We start from the raw sequence: 12,243 nt of genomic DNA, 5'->3' as shown, positions 1-12,243 counted from the left end.
AACACAAATAGTACTCTTAAAGATCCTTTAAATAGCAAAAGCACTAGGACGATGGCTATTTTATTAAGTAAAACTCATATAAAACATATTTTTTATCAACACATCATTGCACTATTTAATGCTAATTTTAAAAACAAAGTTATCACCTGCAGACGGTCAACTGATTTTAGGTGTTACTTCGGCTTTCCTTAAGAACCTGCTTCTACGCAATAAAAATAAATTCAGATTTTACAATATATTTTTACAAAATTCTTATACTTATTGAAATTAAGGAAAATCCTAATACAAAATTTATTATAATCTTAGAAAGCGTAACGTGTTCTAATATCCTCGAGTTTCTTGGAAACTTCGGCGGGGGTTCTGTCTAATTCTGAAGCTATAAACTTCTGTTTAGATGGTTCTAAAGAGTTGTACTGTTCACACATATCTCCATCTATTACGTTCTGAAAAAAAGAGTTAATAAGAATAAATGCACAATAGTTGGCTAAAGTTTAATAGTCTACATAAAATATTAATCAGTTGATATAGTAAAATCATCGCTATCATAAGTCTAGCATGTGAATTAATGAATCATCATACTGTAAGGATAGAAGGAAAGTTTACAGATAAAATGTAGAAAAATCCATAAATTTATATTCTTTGCATAATACTTTCAAGTCATGTTTGAACTAAATACTTCCATGATTTTATAATCTCAAAACTGTCTCAATGAAAAACTGATATACAGTTACCTTTACAGGAAAATAGTAACTCCTAAATGAAAGATGATCTCTTCCACAAAGAGGTGGATTCTCGCTTCTCATGTGCATCTCTAAATGTTGAAAAAATTCATGATCTTCATGTGACGTAAATGGTACTAAAACTCCTACAGTTCCTGACAACGTTGTATAAATCAAAGATTCTGATCCTCCAGGAATAAGAGTAGCTTTCTGAAGCCACGTTACAGTCTCTCCAATGTGAAATGTTGCCACTGTGTCTGCTTTCTGTGATGCTCCATTCAAGAGCCCTCGATCCCACAATGCCTTGTGTCCAGTTGGATCTTCTTCAACATCATCGCTAACATTTGTCGGTAATCGCAAAATTGCGATATTACCGAATTTATCAGCAGTGGCAATAGTGTCATAATCCAAAACACTTGTACATGTAACCTACAACAATTATAAATATTTTTCTTAAGCTCAATGACTAATATATTCACCAGCAAAATTAACTCAAGTTGAAAAATATTGTAATTAATTGGAGTAAAAACTTATATGGAGGTAGAAATAAAACTTTAATTTCAATCACTATTTTAGGAGATGCAGACATAAAAGAAATTTGCAACATTATCTGGAATATAATGAAAGTTCCTATTTTAATAGCACTTAATAATTAATTATAAAATAATGAAATATGTATCGATCATTGTCAAATGTTCAAAATCTGTACTCGTCTGAGAATATTACCATTTCCCCACTGGTGGTCTTTCCAGACCAGATGATCTCTAGCAACCAACAATAATCATGCTCTTTAAATTAAACTAGGATTAACAGAAGACCAGTTGCAGATTGGCTGTTTCTCAAATCACCCTGTGAGCCTGTTTCTTATCGGATCATTGCTTATTTCTTTTTAATAGAGATATAAAAGTAACAAATCTTTGTCTTTGCTCAAAAATTGGTCATGTACTACAACGAGCACATTGCATATCTATACTCATTAAATTGATAACTATGCTATATGAAATCTTTGAATCACTTGTCAGTAGCCTTCTCTAATCAATATTATAACTACAGTACACATTTTGAACCTAAGATCACGATGTTGGCTACATTGGGGTTATTTTCATTATTAAAAAAACCATAACCATTTCATATTGGGCGACAATAAGTCAGCAAAAGAACATTTTCTTATAAAAAGTTTTAGCTAAATAACCTATTAAATTCGTTAGGGAACATTTTATCAACAAATGTTTCCTGTTTCAAAGCTAAAATACAAATTTGTGATAATTTGATTGCTGCCCGAAAACCATCAAGTGACATTGTATATTATTATACTGTATAATTTTTTATATTTTAGGAATAGTTAGCAGAATTGACTGTATTGGATTGACTTCCATTAATAATTGATTTATTGAATTCTTACCCATCTTGGATGCGTGTCGTCTGCAAAAATTATTAGTTGATTTTCAGCCCTCTTGTAACGGACCATAAATACAGATTCTTGCACATCTGAAACGAATATTCTTTTACCCATAGCTTGAATGTTTACTATTGTATTGGGTATATGCTGAAAATGAAATAAAATGTTAATTTCGTTAACATAGGTATAAAAGAATTATATATCAAGATGAATATCAGTACTGCAGGATTTCTACATAAACATTTAGAATTGTGAATTGTCATCATATATTCTCTGAATGGCAGGAGCAATAAATAAACATATATTATTATACTAATGACTTGAGAGATATGCATACATTTTTTCAAACTAGTGGTTCTTACCTTGTTTTCACATTTTCTCAACAATTTCTTCTTTCCTAAGTCATATAATCGTAACATTTTGCCAACTCCCGCTAATAATCTTCCATTATAACCACATAAAGCATTAGGAACTTCATCCACCACTGTTCTATGTACGAGTTCAATCTCTTTACCAGAAACATCAATTTTATATGTGTCCAAAAAACCTAGATTGCACTGTCTAGGAATAAGTTGGAAATCTTTGGCAATTCCTATAATAAGAAACAACTGATGCTCCGGCTGGCCATGAAACTAAAATACAACATGATTAAATTTCAAGTATATTACTATAGTTTCAATCTTACTTTAACTAGAGCTGCTGACATGGCAGCTTCATTTTGCTCTAATCTTAGCAATTTGTACGTGCTTCCCTGTACTGGATCCATCAATCTCATGGTGGATGCCCACATTCCATGGCCAGCTTTAGGCGCCGAAAATATATTTTCAGGCAAATCTTCATTAAGAAAAGCTTCCGCCATTTCTCTGGCGAGTTCTTGTTCATCTTCGCCAGCCGCTTCTCGCATTTCTTCAGCCATCTGAAAACGACGTTGTTTTTTTGTTTCCTCCGTATATGCATTGTGTTCTGTTTCTAATATTATCAAATTATTAGAATCCGGATGGATAATAAACTTTCTTGGTGTATATTCTAAAGGGAAAGAAACCTAAAATGAAATACAAAAACAGACATAACAACCACATAATTAAATAAAAATTTGAACAGACATGGAAGTATATATTTGTTTTGTGACTATGACATAGCCTAATAGTAATAGTAGCTTTCCAATTTATTAGGTACTTTGTGCACGAAATCCATGGGCTAGACGTTCATGAGCATGGCACACAAGAATCAATTGGATCAAACTTTGTTAAGTTTTAAAAAATGTCTCAAATCAATTGTTTATTTGTTGCCGTGTCAGAAATATAACAAGCACAATTTTATAGCTCATGGAACCCAATATTTATCCGGTATTTAAGGGGTATGGAGAAAACGAAACTGTGCTCGACGCCCAAATCTTAAAAACGACAATTTGGAGCGCGAGTTCAATGCATTGCGCACTCATGAGATCAATTGGTTGCTCACATTGAGTAATTGGGGAGCGACAAATACTTTAGATGTCACAAATAGAAAATAGTTTTAATAGAAGGCAATGTTAATAATAATTAGTTGAAAAAGGTCTGAACTGCTGAAGAGATCTTTTCCATGAGGCCAACAATAACTAATATTAATAACTCAACTCTATAAACTAATAAGCAGATAGTTTTTTGTGATGCATATAATAAATTACTGAACTCTCGACCTGAGTCAGGCTCTTAGATGGTTTCAGAAAGAGTTTTACCTAATTGTTACCTAAGTGGTAAATAGCCCAGGGTATACAATAGATCAAAGTGTAATCTAGGTATATTCAAGATCTTTACATCCTTGAACAAGGAGTTTAGAATTAAAGAAATTTTTATCTTAAGCAACTATCAAACCAGCCTTTTTACAGTTCTATTGTGACCTTTCTCGTTAAAACCTCCTTGTTTCTGTGATTAGTTTTTGAATTTGTTTGAAGTTAGCAAAATAGTGAATACAAACAACTTCAGACCAAATCATCCCACAAGTCAACTAGTGGTTTAAGGTTTTTTAAAATGCATACCCTGACACTGACACTAATTTACAGGTGGCTATAAAAACTTCTAGAACACTTATCCATTGGAAACATGAAAAGACCCTCAAACAGTAGCAAAAAACTTGAAGAATATCCCAACTCATATATTTTATATGCTTTCAGTAGCACTCAAAACAAGGTTCTGTGTATAAGAAAAAGATTATATTTCATTAACGGGTTTAGTATAGGGACATAACTAAAAATAATACCTTGTAAACTCGTGATTGTTGCCAATTGTTGTTTTATAAACCCTAATTAATAAGTAGAAGTGAACAAGTGATCCTGTCCCATATAAGAATAGGACATATTTGTATCACACATGATTACCTATTAGCAGGAAAGCAAAAACCAATGTGTGGAGTGTGTAATAGTGAGTTAACTGTGAAACACTTCTTAATGGACTGTTTAAAATATAGCAAGGAATAAAAAATGAATCAATTACCACATTCACTGGAAAAGCTAAGACCCAAAGAAACTCACGAACCACTTGACAGACTACAAACTACATAGTGAAATCAAATGTATTAAATCCTGAATTACTCGCTAATAATCCTGCATGGTGGATGCGTAAAAAATTAATAATTAAACACATATATCAATGATATGTACCTGGTTGAAAACTGCACCAAGCTTTTCCAGTGCCAAGATCCTCAAAGTATTAGTTGAAATGGCAACAATGCCTTCTGGACATTGTTCTGAACTAAATCCTGAAGCATATTCCAAACTTTCGTATGATAAAGGTGTTAAATAAAATCTGCTTTGATAGTAGTAGCTTAACCACGATCGACTGCTCATTGCTAATACTGCTTCTGATTGCTGCATTCTGAAACCATTTTCTATTTATTAATAATATAAAACATGAAATTTTAATTCAATTATATTAAAATCAGTTGTAAATAAATTAATCACTTGAATTCAGTTGAAACACGGATTACCAATAGCATCATTTTACCCAGAACATAGGAATTTCAATGTACAAGCCCCAACTTACTTGTAGTTTACTATTGCCAAGTTTCAATAGAAAGTCGAGATAAATTATGATGAACTGTTCCATTGGATTCTCCTCTTTTACTAAAATGTTGGGAGAATGTCTTTGCCTTCCGTTTGATTGTACTAATTTGTCATAAACTGAGATATATGTAATTCTAAAAACGTACATCAACAACAAAAAACTAAAGATATTGAAACTGTATTTTGGAAGGTCACTCAAATCAACAAATTACTTATTTATGTTTATGTAGATAGAGCCATTCCTATAAAATTCTTTATTAGTAGAATTATTAAACATCAAAGTTGTCTGAAATGCAAAAGTTGTTAGTGAAATTATGGAAAAAAGATCAAACATTTTTAAACTATTTTTCATAATCTTGATAACCCAATAAATCATTGTTTATTCATTTCAATGAAACCCCAAGTTTTTATTATGATAGTGATCGATTTCAATGCTAATGAAATTACAGAAAACCAAGGTGGGTATCTAACGGAACAGTTGAGATTTTAATTTTTTTTTCATGACATTATATTGAAACTTAAAACTACTAGATCGGAACAAAAGGGATATCAATTTTACATTCTTATGCTCTACAAAATTATTTTCCAATTTCCATTTTGATCAAAACCTCAAAAGGAACCTGTACATTTTATTTATATTTATACAAGAGTGTCAACAATATTAAATTTGATAAATAGACAATAAAACTACATTACTATGGATGATTTTTGAGAAATTTGCTTTGTAAAAAATAAAAATACTATTCTGCTACAGTTTTCAGTTGAAAGTTATTTATAATATTACAGTAAAATATTAATTCTCAACTCACCTTATTCTAAACAATTTAACCGGTCTTGATCCTAAGTACCTGGTTCTAGTATCAGTCAAATCCCCAGTAACAGGATCAAGAACTGTTCTTAACAACGCTCCATTTTGCAAACCTATATTTAAATACAAAGTGCTTGTAGTACTAGCAGCAGCAGCACTGTCGGGATCCCTTTCAGTACAACCCATTTCTACTATAGCAAGAGATTCGGCACAAACAGGTAAAGGTTGCATAGCTCTGGGTGCTAAACAATCGCTAGGATCTAAAGATATTATTCTTACAGTTCCATCTGCAAGTCCTACAGCTAAGAACCACGATCTTTGTTCGCCGGGTGGGACATTAGCTAACGCCATGCACAGAACGTCGGAATTCATCCGTTTTCTCTCTTTATATTCATGTAATTGGCCTGTCTACAACAAATAGAAAAGCCGTTATATAGAATTTAATAGATTAATTTTTATTAACCCTTTGCACTCCAGCCTAATAAGCAATAATAGGAGCTAGTAACTCCAGAGCTATATTAGTAAAAAGTGTATGCATTAATTTAATGCTTAAAATTCCTCCTCCTATCATATTTTTCAAAGCAATCACCCATATGCATTTGAGGTTTATAGGGAAAAGTATCGCAAAATTCCAGTTTTTTTCCCTGCCCTCGTTCTTGCCTGTTGGAACAAACTACACAATTCCTTTTTTTTCTATTATGCAAGATGTGAAGTCTTTGTCAAGCTTAGCTTCTTGATTTGAGGTGGATGGTTTTGATCGATCTTCTCGGAATTCCCAGAGTCGATAGACTAAGCGCTTGACAAACCTCAAATGGGACATGGGTTTTTCATTTTTGTTCTTTTTTATGCATTTACATAAAATATATGAATTTATTAAGGACATCTTCAAGTCCCAAAAAAACATTTTCCTCCACCATTTGAGGGATTTTATAAGAAAACAATAGGTTGATGCTTTTGTTGACCTGTAATCTTGCAAATTTGACAAAGCGATGGTATCCATATTCAAGATTCCTCCGATAAAGCCCAAAATTCCCCCATGTTAGGGTCGCGCCACGAATGCCAGATTGCATTTTGACTCAGTGTTCATTTGTAATTTGTTGGAGGTGTATATATTCATAACACTTACCATTGTATAAACATAAAATGCAGATCACACACATTGAAACGCAAAACAAGTGTGTTGCAAATGCGGCAGCATCAGATTTATTCCTAACATATAAAATGTCGCAAATGCGGCGACAACGGAGTGCAAAGGGTTAATAATGTTCAGTATTGATTCACTCCAGTATACCACAGAAATACACCGGAGGCGACAATACAGATTTACTCTAGCACAGTATACATACCACTAACAAATAATTATTATTAGCAGATATACAACTATGCAAAAACAATATAATATAGAAACAATTATACTTACGGGGTCCATTTCAAAATAAACCAATTCTCCACCAGATAGAGCTATCACTACTTGTCTTTGATTCACTGCACATTTTACAATACTCTTTTTACCAGCTTTCCATTCATTTACACGTTTATCTGCACAAATGTGTCTTATTCCATCTGGATAAACCTACAAGTTGATTTATTTTTAAAGCATGAGACAGTTCAATAAATCAATAAAAGTTCTTAGAAATAGTTGACAGAAACATTTCAATATTCTTACTTGTACTAAAGCATCGTCACTTAAAGCGGAACAACTTAAAGTTGGCGTTGTTCCCAAAAAACCACTATCAGTTACCTCTTCAACAGTCTCACCAATGGATAATACCAAAGTAGCATTAACGAACGAAACAATGATATATGCATCAAATTCATCTGCAACAACAAAAAATCGTTTGTTAGATTAAATTTACTAGGATTTAAGACACATTGCCTAACACTTGATATAATTTCAGTTTTAGAAGTTGTAATCACTAAGAATCAGGTGAAACACGGACTAAAAATTTCATCATGTTACCATATTTATCCAGATTGAAATTTTTCAAAATATTTAAATTTGAGTAAACAAAGTTTTATATGATTTTTTGAAAAATTTTTCATTAGCAAATCAAGAATTATTAATTAAAATCAACATATTACTATATATTAGTTTTTAACAGAAGAAATAACTGATAAATTTATAAAAGTTTCTACCAAGGTCAAGCTTTTCAATTATAGAAATCATCAAAATTCCATGTAATATTTATAATTGGTTATGATGAGAATCTATCACTCTCTTCACTACTTACCACTCTGGCCTAGTCCATTTTCTTAGAACAGGATCTGAAATAAAAAAGCACTGGTGTTGAAAATTGTTCAACAGCCAGGCATTATTAAAATAATGTTACAATTTTTTTTAATTAGATTTAATCAACACCCCATTTGTATAGGCGAATTTAAAATCAATTTCAATTTCAGCACTGGAGAAGTAAATATTGTGAATTACGTTAACTATTATTTTTGTATAAAAAATTGAATTTCAACAATTACCTTCCAAGTATGAAATGAATTACTCCAAATTTATTATTTAATAATTTGAACTTTTTTTATCTAATATGATACTTCACACTTAAAATAATAAAAACTCACCATCACTTCTCCTTTTTACAGTCCACACAGCATTTGGATTACCCGGCAACTCTGAAACAGCCATTTCAGAAACCTCTAAACCATGTCTCAATACTCTCAGTGATGACCTAGGTCCTCGGCCACATAACATATATAACTGAGGAGTATCTTCACCAGCTAAATCAGCTACACGACTAGACAAAATTGGTGATAAAGACTCCATTTCATCCACCAAAACAAGATTTCTTAAGGGACGAGGGGCGAAAAAGAAAGTATCACCTTCTTCTAAGGGCATCGCTGAACTGAATTCTAACTCATCATCATCATCTCCAAGGTGTGCAATTTGATATAGGTAGCTGAAAATATAAGTTCCGTTTAATCTAAATAACAATAGTGTAAGTAATTACAAAAAATAAGTACATTTTTGGAAAAATATTTTATGTAACAGTGTATATAATACTAGTCAAAAATATGATATAGAGTGGTGATGAGAAACATATGCAAGTAATTGTAAAATTCTATTCAAGGAAAATAGAAACTAAAATTTGTTACTAAATTGAATAAGTCAGTGATATAGTACTGGTAACAAGAGAAAAAAATCTTTTTTTTGTTGCATGTGACATGAAAATTTAAAGCCTGAGCGGTATGTGCAATTTTCTAAATAAACTGTGGAAAAAATAATAAATTACAAGAAAAATAATAAGTAGTGTATAAAAAATTTTATGGATTCATGAGAATATAATATGAAAATTAAATATAAACATTAATCCTATCCCTATAAAAATGAAATGACCAATTTTTACGAAAACTTAAACTTTGATACAGAAAGGACAAAAAGGCAAAGAAATTATATTTTTTTAAATCAAAAACATGAATGTTTCATTACTATTTAACACACTTTTACATAAAATGATTTTGGATTGGACGTTTTTTCACAAATTTTTTGTTCTTTTTATAGTTGTTCTTTATATTCAGAGGCAGGCTTTTGTGCCAATTAAAAATCTTGCCTTTTCATATTTTCTCCAGTGGTTTTGTTATATAAAATTCATGCATTTACATAAAAAATGTTGGAAAAACACTTGCAATAGCCACCGTCTACAGTTTGATATAACATAGTAACAAGTCTGTTACATTGTATAGACTAATTATCTTTTTTTTGTATTAATTTTCCAAATTTTTGGTTTTCCCTTTGACCCTCCTTTCTCAGAAAGCAAATCTTTGAAGTATTGACCAGACAGTAAATATAATCCTAATTTTAAGTAGATACTACTCATTGACAAGCTTAATTCTGATCTACCAGAGTGCGAGTTACAAACAGATTTAAATATATATAATATTATGCTTTTTTAGCCAAGTTAGAAATTTATCTTCAATCCCTATTGCCCTTAGGGTATCAATTACTTAAAAAGAATTGACTTATGTTTCCCTTGTTGACACCACTTAAGATTACGATTCAATTCCTGTTAAATGTTTTGTTTAAAAAATTGTCTCAAGATTGGAGGCCAACATACCATTAAAGAAATAAGTTGGTACTATGTACGAGAATTTGATTTAGGACAAATAGTATTCTTTTCATAATGAATTTTACATTGTGAAATGAATTGAATGTCCACCAAAACAGAACTAATTTCAAATGTAAATTTGAATGAAGCATATTTGTGTACTTACTGATTTCCAAATTCGGAGGCTACAAACAAGAATCCAGTCTTGAGAACACACATAGCAGTAGCTACTGGTACAGTATCAAAATACTTCAACTTAATTTCAGTCACCATATCTCCATTTGTTTCAAGAGTAATTTTAAAAATGTCTCCTTGTTCTGTCTGTGCCAAGAAAAAGAACATAGATTTGGTTTTGTGAGTGGCAGAACACACAAAAATCATTCCTCTTTCAGGATCATCAAGATCGTTTCTCCTTCTAGGTATGGGACATCGAATATCATGCTGTTCTCCTAAATTTTTATAAGTTAAGTAATTTTCAGAACAAATCAATACCCCAGAAGGACCATCATCTCCTCCAGGTACTGTTACCAAGAAATTGGCGTGTTCTTCTAAAGGTTCAGAATATTTTCTCACCACATGGTTTACAACTAAATCAATTTCATAAAAAGTTAAAGTTTGTTGTGTTTTCTGGGCAGCTTCCCCCGTTGGATCAGAGTCTGCTTCTTCATAATCTATCTCCAAACAGGCAAAGATTGGATTATCATATCCAACGTCCACTCCTACCATATGGTAAACTAAAGTATTACTCTTATGAGCTTCTAATGGAGAAGATATTGTTAATCTAGCTTGAGCATCCCTGTTCAAAATGTATGCTAATTTTTGCTTCTCTATGGCTCCAATCATAACAGCTCTTCCTCGAAGATCTGTAGCTAAATATTGACCAGGTACTATACGTCTACCACCCGATTTTCCAAATGTTTCTTGATGAACCTTTTCGAAAATATTCTTTTGAGATATGTACTCCAATATTACCAACCTTCCAGAATCTGATCCTACTACAATATAATCTTTAGTACCTCCTGTTAACCGAAATGGCATCAAGGATCTTATGATACCAAATATTTCTACAGTTAGAAGTGTATGTACTTTTCCTGTATTAGGATCAGGGCGGAGAAGCTCCAGAATCTTTCCTCTGGAGATGACAATTTCTTGGATCTTTGATCCTGAGAAATTTCCATGAATGGCATGGGTAATAGCTGTACCCCTTTGCAGGGTCAAATTATACAAAAACATTTTTACTGAAAAGAGAAAGTTGCAATTAGTTTTTGATAAATAGATATGGAAAAAATGAATATTAAAATGGATGTAAAACAATATTTAACAAATGAATAGTTGCTATGTAGATGACTTTTTATGGCCAATTCATAAACTTTACTTTTGGTTTGTCATTGAAGTTAGCTGTTAAAAAATTAAATACATAGAAATGCATGAGACCATTCTTAATTGCCTTTTGACGTCGCTGTTTGCGAATGGTCTGACTTTGGTTGAAAAAGAGTCAAACACATCCGTTTGCATTTGTCTCAATAAAAAACCTCTTCCTTAATTTCCATAATATCTTCCATAAATATCGTATTATAAACAAAAATATCATCAAAACGTAAAGTAGTACACACGTATTCGGCCATAATGCACAATACAACTAAAATTACATCTAAGATAACTGATTATTAAATTCTCAAACTTAATAATTTAAATATTCTACTATATTACAATACAAAGCAAAATTTTATTTTTCAAAAATAAAGATTTAAAAACTCATACTTTGTTAGGTATGGTATTACAAAATGGCGTGACGCCGTTACGTTACCTAACATAAAATCTCTTAATGAAAAAATATAACAATTTTCCGTAACTATTACTTATAAATAATAATATCAAACTTACTAAACTTTTCGATCAATTTAGCTCAGTCACATATTTGTAGATATAAATCTAAGCAACGCCGTCTAAACAGCTCATGACCGCATCCGTCATCTTCGAATGACAATACGCAAATGGAAATATTAAGAAAAAACGAGCATAACTGTGGCACACACAGATTAGGATATGTTCTGTGGTAGCACATCAGTCCCATAGAACGTGATTAGCGACGCAACTAGTGATGGTCGATATTTTAATATATGCATTTAACAAAAATCGAAGTACAAATAGTTTTTGAATATGAAAAATTAGTATTATTCTTACAATAAAAATATTTGTGATATATACGTAAAATAATAAGAGAA

At 31.5% G+C, this 12,243-nt stretch overlaps 1 protein-coding gene across 4 annotated transcripts; it reads right to left on the bottom strand.

Moving 5' to 3' along the window:
• Window positions 1–220: 220 nt before the first annotated feature.
• LOC130899637 (splicing factor 3B subunit 3) lies at window positions 221–12,071 on the bottom strand. Of its 4 annotated transcripts, none has more exons than XM_057809709.1 (12): window positions 11,903–12,071; window positions 10,185–11,256; window positions 8,538–8,872; window positions 7,633–7,784; window positions 7,387–7,539; window positions 5,968–6,374; window positions 4,757–4,970; window positions 2,804–3,160; window positions 2,481–2,750; window positions 2,122–2,265; window positions 732–1,148; window positions 221–443 (listed from the first exon to the last, which is right to left on the bottom strand). In XM_057809709.1, the coding sequence occupies exons 2-12, from the start codon at window positions 11,249–11,251 to the stop codon at window positions 303–305; spliced, it is 3,657 nt and encodes a 1,218-aa protein (XP_057665692.1). In that variant the 5' UTR covers window positions 11,252–11,256; window positions 11,903–12,071; the 3' UTR covers window positions 221–302. The 4 variants fall into 4 exon arrangements, 3 of the variants coding, with proteins under 3 accessions (XP_057665692.1, XP_057665693.1, XP_057665694.1); XM_057809710.1 differs by having other exon boundaries at window positions 11,908–12,033; XR_009060047.1 differs by lacking the exons at window positions 221–443; window positions 732–1,148; window positions 2,122–2,265; ... (2 more) ...; window positions 4,757–4,970; window positions 5,968–6,374 and adding an exon at window positions 8,198–8,231 and having other exon boundaries at window positions 7,451–7,539; window positions 11,908–12,003.
• Window positions 12,072–12,243: the final 172 nt, after the last annotated feature.

This window comes from Diorhabda carinulata, chromosome 11 (genome assembly GCF_026250575.1).
Source record: "Diorhabda carinulata isolate Delta chromosome 11, icDioCari1.1, whole genome shotgun sequence".
NCBI classification, from domain to species: Eukaryota; Metazoa; Arthropoda; class Insecta; order Coleoptera; family Chrysomelidae; genus Diorhabda; species Diorhabda carinulata.
This window is presented reverse-complemented; position numbering and strand designations above follow the sequence as displayed.